Source organism: Falco peregrinus, chromosome 8 (assembly GCF_023634155.1).
Source record: "Falco peregrinus isolate bFalPer1 chromosome 8, bFalPer1.pri, whole genome shotgun sequence".
In the NCBI taxonomy this organism is placed as follows: domain Eukaryota; kingdom Metazoa; phylum Chordata; class Aves; order Falconiformes; family Falconidae; genus Falco; species Falco peregrinus.
The window spans coordinates 6,518,290-6,535,369 of NC_073728.1; the positions used below are offsets into that span (position 1 = coordinate 6,518,290).

Consider the following 17,080-nt stretch of genomic DNA (forward strand, 5'->3'; position numbering starts at 1 on the left):
GATAATATGCTCAGTGGATAAAGGTTAAAAGGAAAAAGAGACAGAATAGTCCACAAAGGTGCCCAGAAATGTTAGTAGCTTGTACTCCGTCCTGGGAGGTATAGCAGCGAGGACAGTGATCTCTGCCTTCCCTTTTCTGGTTCCAGCCAAAGATGGATATCCGAACTATAGGGAGCAACCGTGGGTGCCCTGTGCCTGTGTCACTTTGTCCCGCTAAGCTTTCAAACTGAAAACCTATAGGTTACTGGAGCTTTGAGGATGTACTCCTGGTTTTTATTTTTCCCCAGTGCTTACGTGGAGCTGAATCGTTCAGCTTTCTTGGAGCCAGATGGATTACCCAAACCACGTAAATCAATGTTTGTCAGCCAGAAGCTATCTGTCTCTGTTGGGGAAGTTGTAAATGGTGGGCCGTTGCCCTCGGTGCCTCACCACATGCCTGTGTCCAGCTTCAACGGACAGAACAAGTATACTGGTGGAAGCACCTCTGTGGATCAAGCTAGTAGTAGCCAAAAACCCAGTGTGGAAGCAACAGGTAAGAGCAAACGTGCTTTCTAGATACTGCTCAGGAACATGCTGCTGGGTCAGCTCTGTGAGTAGTTTTATTTTACAAAGCAGAAACTGTTCTTGGCTCATACGGATTGAAATTGCATGGAAATTTGATGTAATAAAAGCATGTTTTGATTTAAATGTACTTATGTACCTATAAATACTAAAAAGCAACCTGATTAATAAAATACTTTTTCCAATACAGGAAATGCACTAAGAGACATGAGCGCAATTTTGCCAACGTAGGTGAAATAACTAGATATTTGGCTGTTTCAGGCAACCAACTTCCCTTTTCAGTTTGCAGATTTTGTATTGCAACTGTTCCCACTGTGTGTGTAATTGTGGTGTTTTTCAAGTTAGCTGAACATATGCTTTTTTGGCATAGTTGAAAGTACAGATATCTTGCGTTTATTCAAGAGGTGTGTGTAGGTGTTAGGTGTACTTAACTTAAAACAGTTGTTTTATTGGAAATACATGTACTTGGTATTGGAGGCAACATGCAATGGATTTTTTTAGTATCTTTTATAAAATACTAATAAATACAGATTAGCTTCTATGATATGATTATATATTTTTAACCATAAGACAGCCAGCTTCTGTTCTGGACTTGTTTTATGACCTGATGAGATCTATCAGACTTGTCAGCTTTTGAAGATAAGAATAGTTATGCTGCTATTTGTGACTGACATGGTTTCCTTAATTTCTCTTCCCCCTCATCCCTCCAAGAAGGAAGAGCAGAGAGCAAAGGTGTGGATTTAGATGCCACAGCAGTAAGAGTCCAGCCGCCAGCACATCTTCTGCCCTCGCTGTTACCTCGTCAGCTTGTGCCAGTGCTGCCTCCTGCGCAGGCCATCTCCCAACCTGCTGGACAACCTGAGCCTCTCTCTTCAAAGCCTCAGCCTGTCTACACAGACACAGTAAGGAAATTTAAATAAAATTTAAAGTTTTTGGGAAAGATCTGAAATATAATGACAGGTAACTGAGTTCTTAGGTTGTTTTATTTTTCCAGAATCTGCATGTGTTCCGTAGAGTCAAAAGGAGACAATCCCTGTTTCAGTGCTTTGGATACTTTGAAAAATTGTTTCCTTGCACTGTTTTGAAAAGAGGAAGTTTTCAGTGACTTCACATGCAAATTTGAAATGTCAGTGCTCATTCAGACTCCTTCATAAGATGGACAGCCCTGACTGTTTAGCATTTATTTGAGAAACCTCTGAGGAGAGAGTCAGAAAGTGATGGTAGAAAGTTATGATCTTTGACTTAGTAGGTAAACTTTGCTTTAGTGAATATTATCGTACATCATGGTATGGTAATGTTATTGAGCTGTTCCTTAATGGCATGTATTTCAAATGAGACACAAGAAGGTTTCTTCTTGTGGATATATGACTATTAATGTTGGGCCTTGAATGTGTACCCTGTGTATCTGTGCAGTTCCCCTTTCTCTCTCACCCACCCACGTTTAGATACGTACTGCTGAACCCATCTCGGAGTGTCTCATGGCTTTGTAAAGTGCAGCTGCCATATTCTACCTAAACGTGGCTACATTTCAGTGAAAATTAGACCTGGTCATTTGGAATTGTATCTGCTAGAATGAGAGAAACTCTTGAGTAAGAAGATAGGAATGCCTCTCAAAATTCACTTTGCTTAGTGATTGTTTGCTAACTTGCCCATATTTAATACAGAAAGCTGCTTTTGTTTCTGGGCTGTTACTAACCTTTTAGATAGTCTTAAAATTTCCAGGCTGTTGTGTTTTAAGTTAGCTTAGTCTGTAGGTAGAAATACAGATGATGTTGCCAATTTCAGTCAGATAAACGAGGCTGAAAAGCCTTGCTCCTAATTCAGGTGCGTGCCCAGGCCATCCTGAGCAGGACTGCATCTTGCTTCAGCTGCTTCCTCTGCTGTGTTGTAGGACATTGCTGAAGTGGTGGATGGGCTTGTGAATGATGTCCTCAAAGGAGAGTGCAGAGAAGTCGGCAGAGCAGGAGTGGCTTACGTGACTGCTGCCATCTGGTAAAGAGCATTTATTGCTGGTACTCCTGGAGTCTGTCATAGCTGCAATTTGCCGTAGTGACACCATGTATGAAGACCAAAAAACTACTAAGCAAGGCAAGGTCTATAGTGGATATAGTCTTACTGATACAGTTGAGAGAAAAGACAACCTTCCTCCAGATGTCTGCCACCTCTCTGTTACCAGCTAACCTAATGGAAGGGTAACTGCAAACCTCTGTAAACCTTGCCTTGCACGACACTCATACTACTGCCACAAGAAACCTATGTTGTGGAAAGGAAGGTGCCTGAAGGGGCAGGGGGGACAGGACAAGAGGAGTAAATCCAAATCTGGATACTTCTCTGTTTCAAGTAATGCTTCGTCTCCAGGGCGGTTGCTAGAGTCGTAGATGTGGGTTTGTGACCAAAGCAGTGTGGTTAATGCACCAAGTTTTGGTTATAGCTGAAGAGCGCAGGGTCAAGGCCTACCTTGTTTCTCATTCTGCATCCCTGTGAGTAGGCTGGGGCTGTGCCACAGGCTGTGGGGGGACACAGCTGTGACAGCAGACCCAGACTTGACTGAAGTCCGTACCATGGGGTGTCACGGTCAGCAATAAAACTGGGTGAGAGGAAGAGAAGGTGGAGGTTTCTGGCTTACAGGGTAGCCATTGATTGGAGACTGTCTGGGCATTCGTCTGCCTTTGGGAGATGGTAGCAGACTGCCTTTGCTTTGCTTGGTGGTGGGGTGGGTGTGGGTTTTTCCCTTCGCCTATTACAGTGTATTCATGTCTATCCATGAGTTTTCTTGCTTTTATTCTTCCCATTTTCTCCCCTGTCCCGATGCGGGGAGGGGAGTGAGCCGGTAGCGGTGTGAGTGCTCACCTGATGGCTAGAGTCAGCCCACCACAATGGAGCAAGGGTGTGCTTGAGGAAAGCACAGACGTAGGGCATTAAATGAAAATTTGGTGGCTTTGAAAAGAGAATTGCTGTTTCTGCACAGCACCTCGGAGGCCACTGTGGAGGAACTCGTGACTGAAGTGATGGAGGAGATCCTCGGACAAGTGGCAGGAAGCGTGCTTGTTGCGGAAAGGGAGCGTGTCAAAGAGGAACAGCGCAGAGTGGAGGAAGAGAGGTGAGTTGCTGCTTTTGCTGCGGGGCAGGGTGGGCTGTATACACTCCTAAGGCAACGGTAATGACAGCTGGTGCCCTTGCATGTGTGCTCAGGCCCTGTGTGTCTCTGCCATGCTGACAGCACTCACTTTGTCTCGCCTTGAACTGCCCTGGGGTCTTGCAGATAGGCTGTCCCTTCTGCGTTCTCAGGTGATCTGCTAGTTAGTATTTTGACCTTACAGAGCCACTGTGAAAATAGTGGGTGGGAATTTTGGGAACTTAACTGCACCCAGAGCTTCCAGAGAGGGAGGCGCGTCCTGGCCCTGCTGTATGCAGGAACTTTTCCTTCCGAGTAAGCTGCTTGGGGTAAGTTACTTGGGGTAAGAGTACAATAACCCCACTGTTAGCTGTATTTTTGAGGGAAGCCCGACTCCATGCAAAGCTTTTTATCTTTAGAGAGAGAGAGAGAAACCAGATAGTGGGAACTCAATTTTAGGTGAACTGTCTGACACTGTGTGTAGCACTTGTTTAACTAAGTGGCAGGTTTGCTAGTGTAAATCTGTTCACTTGTGTAAATCTTTTCTCTGTCCCTCCAGGCAAAAGCAAGAAAGAGAACAGCTAATAAAACAGTTGAGCCAGTTGGTGGGTATGGAGTTAATGGAAGAAGTAATAAAGGAAAGCGTTCAAGAAGCTTCAACCAATGAATTAAAGTACGTACAACGTGCTGTGTGCTATAATTTGCTGTAGGATGCTTTCCTAAGGATAAGAGTTTGTCAGGAAGTGGTGGGCTTCTTGCTTGGCCTTCTCTGAGGTCACCTTCAGTAAATTACTTGAGAGGGAAAGCGTGCTTGCTTGTACAGCAGGCTGCCAATTTGCAGTCATACTGTGTTGGGCAGTAGTGGGCCTCCAGGGTGGAGGGAAGAGAGGCTTTGTCTAGGACAAGGCTGCTCTGTATGCTTAATTTTCTTCTGACTCCCTTACAGCTCCAGCTGTGGGCTCTCTTGTAGACCCTTTTCTGGAAGCCCGTGATCAGCGTGAAACTTGAATGACTTCTAATTGATTACAGGCCTTATTTAGAAGGGCCATAGAGCAGAAGTGTGGAAAATTCCTCCCCTCTGCTAAACGAGATCGTCTTCCCTGTTCGCATCTCAGCTAATTCTGTTGGCACTTGCTGCAGTCTCCACCTCACTAGGGGTCTTGGTTTGTTTCACTTGGAACTAGGTGTGCCTTAGAAAGAGACCGGCAAGCCCGTATTGCCCGGTGTTCAGAAGAAGTTTGTGGTCATGTCATGGACCTCTTTCTGGAGGATGAGATTTTCCAGATTGCCAAGGAAACCCTTCAGGAGCTCCAGTGTTTCTGCAAGTACTTGCAACGGTGAGTTGCCACCCTGTGATACAGCTGCTTTTCTTGGGAGCATTGGCGGGTAGTGGTTAGTAGAGTTTGAACTATCAGCTGTCTGGTTGCATTCTTTTTGAGACAGTTTTTGCTGGCTTGTCTTGTCTCCACCTTAAGTGTAGACTTAGAGTTTTATTACCAGCCTCTGAGTTACTCAGCTGTATGTGGGGTGAGGAGCACACCTCGTTGGAGTCAGGTATTGAGAGTTTGGTAGGAGACTTCAGCTTCATTCTATCTAGAAACTTGTAATGATATCTCCTTGTATTCTTCTGTTGGACACTTGATTTTCTGGCTGTGTGCGAAGTGTTTAGTGGCTGTTGTGGTGTTCCAAGGCAGAGATTCATTGCGGTGCTGTGCTGTCCTAGTGCAGCCAGGTCGAGGTGCGTTTCAGGTGGTATTTCTCACCGCTGAAGAGGAAGCAGCAGGCTAGTCTCTTCTCTGTGGAGCGTATTTCCTTGCAGAGCTCTTTCTATCCTAAAATTGAGCTCATGTGTCTCTTCACGGCCTGTATAAATACCCTTCAGTGCAACAGGGAAGATTAAGGAGGAGCCTAAGGATGTGTAAAACAAGTGTACGTGCGGCCGTCAAGAAAATGGGATGATGCATGAATATTTTTATAAAGCCCTGAAAATACCTGAGGAAGTGCAATAGAAGACTTTCTTAATTCATGAATTGGCTTTTTTGTTATAATTCTGCTGAGTGCCACCCATTTTGAATCATTTGATCGTAGAAAAAATGCAAATATCTAATGATAAAGACTTTATTATATGTTTGCTTCTTGTTGGTTTTTTAAATGTTCCTTCAAGAGAGAAAGAGGCATACCTTTCTTATTGCAGCAGAGTTGCAAATGTGTTTTCAGCAAGTCTTGAGATACCAGAGAAGCTTTGCAATGAATCTTTGTAAAATGCTATATGGGCTAGGAATAAACACGCTGGAAATGGGGAAGGGAAGCTATGCTTGAACTTTTGCCAGGGGAGCACAGCTGAGACAGCTGAGGAAGGGGTGAGATGGAAGAGCAGCAGTCCCTGTTTCCCTCCTGTGACCAGTTTTGGCCACTGAGAGCAAGTGCAGCTTACTAAGCAGAAGGCTGCTGCCTTTTGTTTTTGTTGCTTTTTTTTGAATGGGGCCCGAGGCTGCCACTTTCGGATGCTGCTTCTGTACAGCTGGCAGGTCTCATTCTGTGCACGCTCTGTTTGAGCTCTGACTTTGCGGCTGCATGCAGAAATATAGCTAAGCCCGCTGCACCACCTCACCCTGTCCCCTGGATGGGCTGACTTGGGGGGGGGGGGTGGGGGGGTGAGAGCCCAGTCCAGTCTGATGGGCAAGATGAAAAAACAAAACCTGTTTGGTTTGCAGAACAATTTATTTATCTCTTGTCTTCCAAAGGTGGAGGGAGGCAGTGGCAGCTCGAACAAAGTTGAAACATCAAATGAGGGCGTTTCCAGCAGCTCCCTGTTGCACAGATCCAAAAAATAAACTGAAAGCGCTGTCCCCCAGTGCAGAGTGGCCTATAGCCATGGAGAACTTGTGCAAGAGAATTGTAAACTTGGGTAACGGAGGAAAGCTGGGAATCTCTTGCACTAGGTAAGGATACTTCTCGTTAGCAATCTGGTTAGTTTTTGGAAGGTAAGTTACAAAGTAGTCCTCTTCCACTGTGGATGTTAATGGTTTTGCAAAACTGTTCTTAAATACCCCCAAAAAAACCCTTTTTGCACAAAAGCCACGGCAAAGACTGAAAATTCAAATAAATCCTGCTATTACAGCAACTTTCTAAAGTGTCTGCAGTACTTCTGAAGTCTTAGTGTTTCCTAAATTTGGTTAAAGTACCTGTTCTATACCAAAAATTACAACCAAGATTCTCTTGTTCCCAGGTTGAATTGGCTGAGAAACAAAACAGTACATGAAATTAAAGTTCAGCATTTCTACCAGCAGTTGTTAAGGTATGTTGGTGTTTGATTCTTGTTTTCTTTCTAAGCAAACTGTAACAGAAATGCCAGAGATATCAAAAATGTGAGTAAGGAATAACAAATTATACTCGGGTGTCTACTTCAGCCTTGCTGCTGGGAGTATTTTCAAGGTAAGGGAAACTGGAAGATAAATTCATGGAAGTTTTAGGCCATCTAATCCTATTGCCATGGGCGTAACTTTAAGGATCTGATGGACATTACAGTGGGTTTTTGTACCAGGGTGGGATGGGGTATAGGGGGAGAGGAGTAAATGAGCTGTTAGTGGCCTGGCTTGTGACGTGAAACGATTGATCTAGACATTTAAATTGCAAGAGGTGATCTGCCTTCTCATGGCTTGTTGTGCATTCTAGTGGCCTGTGTGTTTATTGGAGGCAGGGTATTGAAACAGTGTGGAAGTGAAGCAGTACATATATGGTCCCACAATCCCCAAAGTAAGGCTCATGTGACAGACTTAGCAGCTGCAGTTCTTGAAAGCGTCTGGTCTGTGGTGAAATAGGCAACAAATCTAAAGAATTAGCTCTGATTTTGGACTGATTGAAATACGCAGTATTGTAACTTGTTCAAAGCAAAAAAAAAAAAAAAAAAAACCAAACCCAACACGTTCCCCAGGTAGGAATGAGCACTAAGCAGGGTCTTTTCACCAGCTTCTGTTTCTCTTTAAGTGATTTAGCTTGGACTCCCCTGGATCTTGTCTCATTAATCACTGAACATATTCCAGTCCAACAAGAACAGGTTTTTTGGAAGGTGCTATTGGTTTTGCCAAATGATGACGAATATGCAGAGGATGATCCCAACAGGTAAGTGAAAGAGTTGATTCCTGGGTCCACTTCTCAAACAGGGCAGTCAAATAGGAGAGTAGTAGTATACAGTCCTTGATATGGTGGGTTTTTTTTCCCCTGTACCATATCAAACTTCCAGTTTGTGGTTGATTTGTTTGGGTTGTTTTTTCTCCAAGGTGCACTAAAGAATATAGCTGTGAATAGAATTATTGCAGTGGTCCGTATCTTCTCCTGACACTGTTCACTGCATTCCTTTTGCTCATACTGAAAGCGAAAAAACCTTGAGATACGTAGCGGCATGGATAGTTTCAGGACATTTAATAGCTATTTAGCAAAATCCAAGCAAGGTGAAGGTTGAGTTTATGATAATTGTGGTGTCACAGAGGTGTTGGTGCTAAAACCCCAAAATGCCATTTTTTAAAAACAAAAACCTCAGAAACCCGCTCTTTCTTGTTTGCTAGGGTACTGGTGGATTGGGTGAAAGCCAAGTTTATGGGAGACAAAAGCTGGAAGAAAACTGCTTTACATACAGAAGACAGAATTCAAACACTGACATTATTTAATTCTCCTGGCATGCAAGGGAGCAGAAGCATTAAAGTCAGTGTGTGTATAAAGGTAGGTGAGAACAATATCATGATAACCTAACAGGCCAGAAGGGCAGGGTGTGCTCTTTTCCAGTGGATGTTATGCAGCAGCTTTTCACACTGTGTCCTGTCAGATGGAAGGAGATGATACTGGGAAAGATGGGATTGTTGAAAAGGTCTGAAAAAAGATGGATTTTTTTTCCTTGTTTTCCAATCACCTGAGTAAATACTTGCTTAAATACAGTGCAATAGTTTAAAACCTCAATCTTAATCAATTCCTGATGCCAAATCAGGTGCTCAGGTGCACTGTTGTGCTGACTTGCATCTATTGGACACATCAGTGTCTGTCTAACAGTTCATTGTCTTAGAATTTGTAGAGCTCTTGGTAATGAATGGCAAAGCTGAATGCTAACAATAGTGAACTACAGATTTCAGTATGAAAATAGCTTTGTTAGGCTTTAGGTACATTACTGTTGTCATCTTTGTTACTTTGTATAGGTGGCACACCGTGCACTCTCCGACTCTGAGCTTGATATGGCTGAGATGCAAAAAGACTTGCTTGGAACCAGCGGTCTCATTCTTCTCCTGCCCCCTCGAGTTAGGAGTGAAGATGTTGTAGAAGATGATGTTTATTGGCTTTCAGCTTTGCTGCAGTTGAAACAGTTGCTTCAGGCCAAACCTTTCCACCCGATAGTTCCTTTGGTAGTTCTAGTCCCTGGTCAGGAAGAGGAGGCCATAGAGAAAGAAGTAGAAGAAGGTATGTAATTATTTCTTTGTCTTGAAATAACTATGTAAATGTTTAGGGCTTGGCCCCAAGTAGAACTGTTGCAGCTAGCGCAGTCTCTCAAATACCTTATCTTCTAAAGGGAGAGACTGTGAAGTATAGTACTTCTAAAAGCTTTGCTAGAAATCCTGAGGCCTTAAGAATGATCAGTATGGAAGGAGATGCACTTTCTCTTGGCATTGAGCTTTTCTTTGCGCAGAGTATTTGATTCTGAGAGTCTGTGGGCAAGGCTGGAGGAGGGAAGCAATGCTGTGAATGTATGCACAGAAATGTGGTCAGAGTAGGTGTGCTTTTTCTCTGTGAATATGGTGGGTTTTCTTATTTTTAAGGTTTGATGCTGCAGGACTTGATTTCAGCCCAGCTTATTTCAGACTACACCATTGTTGAGCTCCCGAGTTCTATCAATGACTTACAAGGCACCGGAAGGGTAAGGATGGCAACTCACGTGAAGAGATACTTGACTAGTTTATCATTAATCTCTCGATTACTAACGCCTTAATAAGGAATTATTATGTTCTTCATAGCTTAAATTGCAACTGAGTCTTGTGTAATGGGATGTTTTTCCTCTTGGAAGCTTCTGTAAACTATTCTTTGTTCAAAAAGCCTCTTGCCATTTTTTTTCCACGCATCTGAATTTGCTGGAGTCAGACACTCACTTGTTAACAGTGATTCCAACATCAGCCAGAACTATCCTGAAATGCAGTGTTACTGCTGCTTTTCCATTATTCGTGACTATTCAATTTTAACTGACTAGAGGTCAGTGGCATTTGCTACATGAAAGATGGTTTTATCTGTGTAATGATTATGTAAATCCGTTCTTGTCTGTCCTGTCTGCCCTGACTAGCAGGGGTACAGTTGCTGCCTAACAGATGAGTGCTAGTGGTGGGTAAGCCTTTGTGCCCTTAAGCTTCCAGTTCTGAAATGCGAAGCACCTTTTTTTTTGTGTATCTTCTGGGTGCTGTGAGATCAGCCAGTATTATTCCGTCTTGATGGATGGGGCTGAGGGATGCCTCTGTCCTCTCACATACGTGAAGAGGGATTGTATGGGTTTCTCCCTGACAGCCTCCAGACACCAGCTTTTGCCCTTGTCCTTCAGTTTGCTGTGTGCTTGGCAACAGTGGCCTGGAGACGACTCAAAACCCCATGATACTTACAAGTCTAAAATAGGTTTTTGTGTGTGAGTCACAGTGGGGAGGTTTGGAGAGGTGAGTGAGGGTAGTGGCCAAGAGCAGCCAAGGTGACTCAGACCAAAAGCAGCTCCAGCCCTGTATTCCGTTCTGAAGGTGTCTGAAGAAGGTGCCTAAGAAAGAAGGTGAGAACAAGACAGGCCCGGAGTGATGCTCCCCCACAAACCCTGACAACTTGCATCTCTTTGCAGTTCAAGGACTGCAGGATCAGGCGTTGCTTCTCTGGATTGAGTCACCCTGGGCTTATTTCTGTGAATCTGTCCAATTCCTCCCAGATAAGTTTTCAGCATCCCCGGTGTTCTGCAACAGGGAGTTCCTCTCACAGACTGCACCTGGTGTGAACAGTCTCTTTCTGTCTTTTCCTGAGCCTGCTGGGTGTGAATTTAGATTGTAACAGCCTAGTCGGGGAATTACTTGTTGCAAGTACTGGGATGATGATAGTTGATTCCTTTTGTATCTTACTGCATAGTGTCTTGAATAGGTGATATCACACTTAGGGTTGCAGGACTGAATCCTTTGTGTCCTGATCACTGTGGAGCAGTTGCCAACCACACGTGTTTTGTGTGTTGTAGATCTCCGCGGCTGTGGGCTGGCTGGTTTCCCAGTACCCAGACTCCCTTGAGCTCTGCAGTCAGACCCTTCGGGAGTACGTTGAGGATGGGATTGACGGTGAATTTGGCAAGCGCTTCTACCATGACTGGAAGGAGAGACGTTTAGCTGGCCTGCCGTCTCAGGAGCCTGGGGTCATCATAGAGCTGTACAACAGTGTGTTGCAGTTTCTTTCAGATGTGGCATCCTCCGAGCACCTTTGTGACTTGTCTTGGCCCGTTACTGAGTTTTCAGAGCCTGGGGGTAACAAACTATTACCCCACCTGCAGTGGAACATGCCCGATCACCTGGCCTGGCTGAAGAAGGCTGTGCTGTCCTTCCAGATCCCTTACCTAGATCTGCCTCCATTAGGTGGTATGTACTTCACACTGCAGCATCCTCTCGAGGGCATGCTATTCTTTCAGACGTGCCTGTGCCTTGTTGAGCTACCCACCTTGTAAGGTGGGTGGTTTGGCTCTGTCACAGATCTTTGCAATTTATTTTGTTGGATTTTTTTCCATAGCTCCTTGGCGTCCTGTTTGCTGCATGATTTTTCAGTATGTGTCTCAGATTGCTAGTTCTTCCCACACTCAGCCGCTGATCCAGTCGCAAGTGGAGAATCTGCTGAGCAAAGTTTACCAGAAGTGGAAAAACAAAACATCTGGGAACTTTGATGGAGATGGACCTTCTGTCGATGAGATCCCTTGGGATGATATCTTGGCAGTCTGCATTGATCATAAACTGAGAGACTGGAAACCACCCAAACTGCCTATTGCTCCAGGTATTGCATGTCCTTCTACAACATGGACGATATTTCTTGTGTAACTGTGTTTAATATCTTGACAGCGGTACCTTTTATGCATGGCAGAGAAGGAGCTACGGTCTTGCTGTGTTTGATTATGACTTGACTTGAGCTTGTGATTCAAAATTTGGTCTCTGTGTAGTCAAGAGTCTTTCAGCCCTCCTTTCCCAGTAGGAGAGGGTTTACATTCAGCCGAAGGCGAAGAATTGGTCCTTCTGGACCATGTAAGCTCAGGTCAGCTGAGATGGCAGGCTGCCACTGTTAATGACCACTTCCACGGATTAATGACGTTTGTCTTGAAATCAGAAGCAAACAGAATCCAAGTGTGTGGGTGCATTTTTGGTGTCCTGTTCGGATTAACTATAGGGAGCCTCTTTTAATGAAATGACTACTTAACCCACTGAACACTGAACCTGGATGCACTAGAATTTTTAAAATTAAGATAAAGCAGCATTTTACAGTCTTTCCCAGTAGTTTTGTATCTGTTGAACAGTAAGTCAGCTTAGGAAGACTCATTTTTACATGCAGATTACAACTTTAAGCTACCTGAAAGTGAACACATGATTTGTCCCCAGTTTGGCTTTTCAATAATGAGCTGTTCTTCTGAAGGGGAAAACCTGTTCTAATGATAAGCGTTGGGTTTGGGTTTATTCACAGAAGCAGTAAGTGAAGATGGTCAGATTCGCGTGTACTTCTTCAAGGAGCATTTAAAGAACTTCACTCTCCCTTTTTCGTGGGAACAAGCCAGGCTGCGCACGCAGGAGGAGATCCGGCAAGGCCACGAGAGGTGAGGCGGCGGCTGGCACTCCCTGTGGGAGTAGCGTTCAGCTGTCCCTTGTGCCGTTGGAGTTGGTTGGTGAACTCCAAGGAGGTTGCTCAGGGCCACTACTATGAAACATATATTGCCATCATGATGCTGAAAACCAGCATGTGGCATCCTCCCAGACTGTGCTTCTGTACATCTCCTTGAAATGATGTACAAGGATGTGCTGAAACAGTGTAGTAAGTAGACTTTATTTTCTGCAGGGTTACTCAGCTCTCAAATAAATGGATTGCTTGGGGAGTGCTTAAAGTGTTCTAAGTGGAGAAACTAACTTCTGCTGAAGAAACCACTGCTGAGGCTTTGGAACTAGACTTGTACCAAGTACGCAAAGCATGGAGGAGAAAGTGTGAGGCTGGGGAAGAGCATAGGAATAAATCACGAGCGTGCCCTTTATTTAGTAGTGCCCCCTCCCTTACATTCACCTTCAGTTGCAGCCTGGACCCGAGAGATGAATTACATATTAGATGATTTGCATGGTAATTACATGTTAAATTTTGCAGCATTTTGAGTTCAAAAGGAGGATTTGTCCTCAGCTTGAGGGAAGACATCAAGAAAGTCCCACTGCTAAGAGAAGGTGCTAGAAGTTGAGGGTGCCTCAGAGCTGTGTGGCCTGGAAGTATTTGAGATCTCAAGAGTGTAGCTTGTTGCCCTGTCTTCCTTCAGAGCGAAGCCAGTCTCTCTTCACTCTTGGAAGCTTAGCTGCTGCTCTGCTGTGTCGCAGGAGGTGTGGGGGTAGATACCTTCCTGTGGGGCGCATCCCAGCCCCCTGTCCAGATCAGTTCCTTGCAACTCCCGCACATGGGTGGTGGTATGTTGGACCCTGGTACAAGGGATGTCTCCTAATAGTCAGTTCTCACTCCCTGCTATTTCCAGACTTCAAGCTAGTAGAGGAAAACGAACACACACTAATTTCTGGTTTGGTTTTGTCTGTCTTTCCCCCGCCCCCCCCCCCCCCCCCCCATCCCTCAGGTCAAGGGTAAAATCTCCCGACTCTTTTAAGAAACCATATAGCATCTCCATGATGCCAGATGGATATAGTTCTGGGGTGAACATGCTGTCGGGTCAAAGGAAGAGCATTCCCAGTGCAGGTGAATTCACAGCCTCAGCTCAGGAGCTTCTCCCAGAGCGTCTGCTGGCACAGCTGCAACTGGAGAAAATAGAAAGCAGGAGGTAAGTTCCCAGAGCAGCATCCTTTCCTTGCGGCCCTGGCCCAGGGTTGCAAACGATTTCTAAGTTGTACGTAATGGGAAGCTGAAGTCCAACAGTGCGAGGAAACAACCTAGGCTATCTCTAGTTTAATCTCATCAGTGCAGTGCAGTTCCCTGCTAGCACCTACTTGCATCACAGTAACAGTCCAGGATGGTAGAAATACTTGGAGCTTGGAGGAATGGTTAGAAGCTGTCTGTGGTCAATCAGGCCACCAAAACTAAAGCAGTACTGTGTGTACAGTAGTCTGTCCTGCAGTATCACAAATGTCTATGAAGTCCACTTTGGGATGTCAGTTTGCCTGTAGCAATGCAGATCCAAAAGCTGAAGAGCTAAAGCTTTTGAGGTTGGCTCAAGGGTTTCTTGTCTCTTCTGCCTTCCCCATCAGGTGGGCGCCTTCAGTCTGTGTGGCTCCTTTTCTGTACCACAGCCTTCTGTGATGGATTTTTGTCATAGCAGTGGGTTATGTCAGCCCGTATTGGAAATGTCTGCAAGCAGGATCTGATGTTCAGTCACTTCTGAACCCAAACCCCTTGGTTAACTCACTGGTTACAAGAACATCCTGCAATCTGACCCATGCTCTTGTTCTTTCTGTCAAGGTTTGAAGAACAGTTGCACCGATGTCTAGCTGAGGACATTGAGCCCCTTGGTGATTTCTTGGGTCTTCCTCTCTACCTCCCCCAGTCTCTGGTGTCCACCCCAACTGTCACCTGTCCATTGATGAAGAGTCCCGTGTCATCTGCTCAAGAGGTAAGAAAGGATGGTACTGAGAATTTGCTATGGCTCTACGGAGTGCAGGTGCCAAACCTTTAGTGGGAATTACCCTGGTGTGCCGTGTGGAATAGACCTGGGAAGTAAAGAATTGGAAAACTGCGCCTTGGAAATAACTTCCAAGTTATCCTCCAAGGGAGGAGGAATGCTTTCTGCAGATCTGGAGTAAGAGTTCTGCACAGCGTTAATGCTTTCTGCTGCTGGCAGCCATAACTGTATCCCTTGTGGTGCTGCACTTTATGGAATCACTGTGTGGGTCAGCTTCCCCCAGTTGTGGGAAAGCTGGGGACAGAAATAGAGGAACATGCTGTTTCTGCCTTACCTCCTCAGGGGCTGGGAGGGTGCTGACCTCCGTGGTTCTCCTCAAAAGTGGGGGAACAGCTGGTGAGCTGAGAAGTGCCTTGTTGGTACTGGGTAATGCTTCTTTCTCAGTCTCATCTCGTTTTTTGGTTGTTTGTTTTTTTTCCTTCTGCCCAGGCTGGGAATGAAGAGGCATCCAAGCTTTCGGTGGAGGAGCTGAGCCCCACGCTGTCAGACAGACTGAAACACTTGCAACAGCTCCTCAGAGCGAACAGGGAAGGTGAAGTTGCCTCGGAGCTCCACCTGTCTGCTCTGGTGGACATGGTGGATATTTGAGCAGAGCTGAGATACGTGTGCAGACCAAGAGACTTGGTAAAGAAATCCAGTCTGGTGATTGAACAGACGAGCTCCTGGGGCACGTTGCAGAAAAAGCAGACATCCTCCTGCGAGAACACGGAGCAGATGTGGGGCCTGGGCCCTTCTCGCATGGCTGCCTTGCGCAGAGACAGTGTGTCGGTGGCTCGCTGTGTCCCTCTGGCTCACTGGTGGGCTTTGCCCGCTCTGCGACTCCCTCCTTTTCTGCTTCACGGGCAAGGAGACGGGTCAAATGCTTTTCTTGGAAGGCCTTAAATCGACACTTAGTGGTGATTTTTTTTTTCTTTCTGCCAGCTGTCATCATGGGTAAACGTAGCTTCACCAGGAGAATACTTTAGGGTGGCGGGGGGCCCCTGGGAACACCAGAGCAATTGCTCTCCATAGACACGGTCCCCAAGATGTTGTCCCTGCTCTGTGCTTGCTTGCTTCATGCAGAAGCTGCCTAGCACTGTGGTTTGAAATTGCTTTTTTGTTGCCCAGGAGTCAGCACTGTCATTGAGTCGGTGCAGCACTTGGCCATATTTTGTACTTAATGATGCTCAGTGCAAATCCAGAAAGATTTTTATACTGCTGGCCCAAGTTAAAACCAGATGAGTTGCTTGTTCTACAGATTAATTGTGTTGTAAAGCAGGACACTTTCTTCAGTAAACAGCTATGGAGAAATTATTTTCTTTTTTTTTGGAAGAGCAGATAACCTGTATTTTCCAGTGTTTAAAAAGCTGTGGCTTTGGAGGTTGAAGACCTTTGGTTTTAGTTTGATATTGATCTCCAGTAACTAGAATGAAGATGTACTTCCATGTCTGCAGTACTCCTGTACAAGTAATTTTATTTTCTTTATTACAATATCAGCAGATTTTTCTCAGACAGAAATTTCTGCCTGGGAAATGCGAAGTAGTGTAGCTTTGGAAGTAAACACTGGTTATCTTGCCTGCCAGAGACCAGTTGTTTGACTTGCTTCTAATTTCATTTGAAATTTTCAGTAGTCCAAACTGGCCAGCTGCCTTCCAAAAAAGTAATTTTATAGTTGTTTTTTTAATAGAATTTGTATCATTTCTTTTAAATCTAGGATAGCAGTAGTAGCGTAATATGACGTTGAAATAAATTTAAACTGAAGAAATTATACTTTGAGCCTGTTTGTACTGCATACAGTTTTGTTGGGCTGAGCTGCGTTGAGGTTCACTGGTTGCATGCAGAGCGAAGCCTGTGTGATGCTCTCGGCCGTGCTTTACCGCAGTGCTGCTGTTGATATTCTCAGTTTACCTGGAATTCAGCTGTGAAAACCCAGAAATGTTTCGGGATGTTGGTTCACACTGTCTGCTGTAAATGTGTTTTGTACCTAATAAATTTGTAGTGGCTTGAAATGTGCTGGTGCCTCGTTGCTATGGGAAAGCTCTGGCCGTGGGGCGCTCTAACAGTGTGCCACTTTAAGTGCTGGGTTGTCCAGTGTAAAATAACCAAATTTGCCAGACTGTGGGAAGCGAGACCGGCCTCTGGCACCCACTGTATCGCTTTGCTCAGGACTTCATGCCTTCGCCTCTGGGCACCGTGGGAGAGCTCGGGGGGGGCGCAAAACAATCCCGACGAGGGTGGGATTCGAACCCACGCGTGCAGAGCACAATGGATTAGCAGTCCATCGCCTTCACCACTCGGCCACCTCGTCCTGCCCCTCGCCGCGCGCAGCCCCGCCCCTGCGCGCCGCCCGCCGGCCTCGCCCCGGCCCGCGCCGTCCTGGCCCCGGTGAGGGCGCGGCCCCGCCCGCCCTGGCACCGCCCTCTTAGCGCAGCCGGCAGCGCGTCAGTCTCATAATCTGAAGGTCCTGAGTTCGAGCCTCAGAGAGGGCAGGAATTTTTGCCGCCGCGGTGGTTGAGAGCCTGATTACG

At 45.6% G+C, this 17,080-nt stretch overlaps 1 protein-coding gene and 2 non-coding genes across 4 annotated transcripts in view; 2 read left to right on the top strand and 1 right to left on the bottom strand.

Annotated features, from left to right (window-relative positions):
• MCM3AP (minichromosome maintenance complex component 3 associated protein) overlaps positions 1–16,564 on the top strand; it is a 26,454-nt gene extending 9,890 nt beyond the window's left edge. Inside the window, exons 11-28 of one of the 2 annotated variants that reach the window (XM_055812927.1) lie at positions 288–532; positions 1,273–1,463; positions 2,453–2,553; positions 3,530–3,661; positions 4,236–4,349; positions 4,861–5,013; positions 6,421–6,618; positions 6,906–6,974; positions 7,664–7,798; positions 8,242–8,395; positions 8,863–9,121; positions 9,478–9,575; positions 10,908–11,298; positions 11,447–11,704; positions 12,383–12,512; positions 13,518–13,718; positions 14,354–14,504; positions 15,003–16,564. In XM_055812927.1, the coding sequence (XP_055668902.1) occupies positions 288–532; positions 1,273–1,463; positions 2,453–2,553; positions 3,530–3,661; positions 4,236–4,349; positions 4,861–5,013; positions 6,421–6,618; positions 6,906–6,974; positions 7,664–7,798; positions 8,242–8,395; positions 8,863–9,121; positions 9,478–9,575; positions 10,908–11,298; positions 11,447–11,704; positions 12,383–12,512; positions 13,518–13,718; positions 14,354–14,504; positions 15,003–15,161 (3,139 nt within the window). In that variant the 3' untranslated portion in view covers positions 15,162–16,564. The remainder of the gene's footprint in view (positions 1–287; positions 533–1,272; positions 1,464–2,452; positions 2,554–3,529; positions 3,662–4,235; positions 4,350–4,860; positions 5,014–6,420; positions 6,619–6,905; positions 6,975–7,663; positions 7,799–8,241; positions 8,396–8,862; positions 9,122–9,477; positions 9,576–10,907; positions 11,299–11,446; positions 11,705–12,382; positions 12,513–13,517; positions 13,719–14,353; positions 14,505–15,002) is intronic. The other variant, XM_055812926.1, reaches the window with a different exon arrangement.
• Positions 16,565–16,778: 214 nt separating this feature from the next.
• TRNAS-GCU (transfer RNA serine (anticodon GCU)) lies at positions 16,779–16,860 on the bottom strand. The gene has a single exon. It is a non-coding gene; the product is annotated as a tRNA-Ser (tRNA).
• A 108-nt stretch (positions 16,861–16,968) lies between these two features.
• Positions 16,969–17,041, top strand: TRNAM-CAU (transfer RNA methionine (anticodon CAU)). Its single transcript has one exon. It is a non-coding gene; the product is annotated as a tRNA-Met (tRNA).
• The last annotated feature ends 39 nt before the right edge of the window (positions 17,042–17,080 follow it).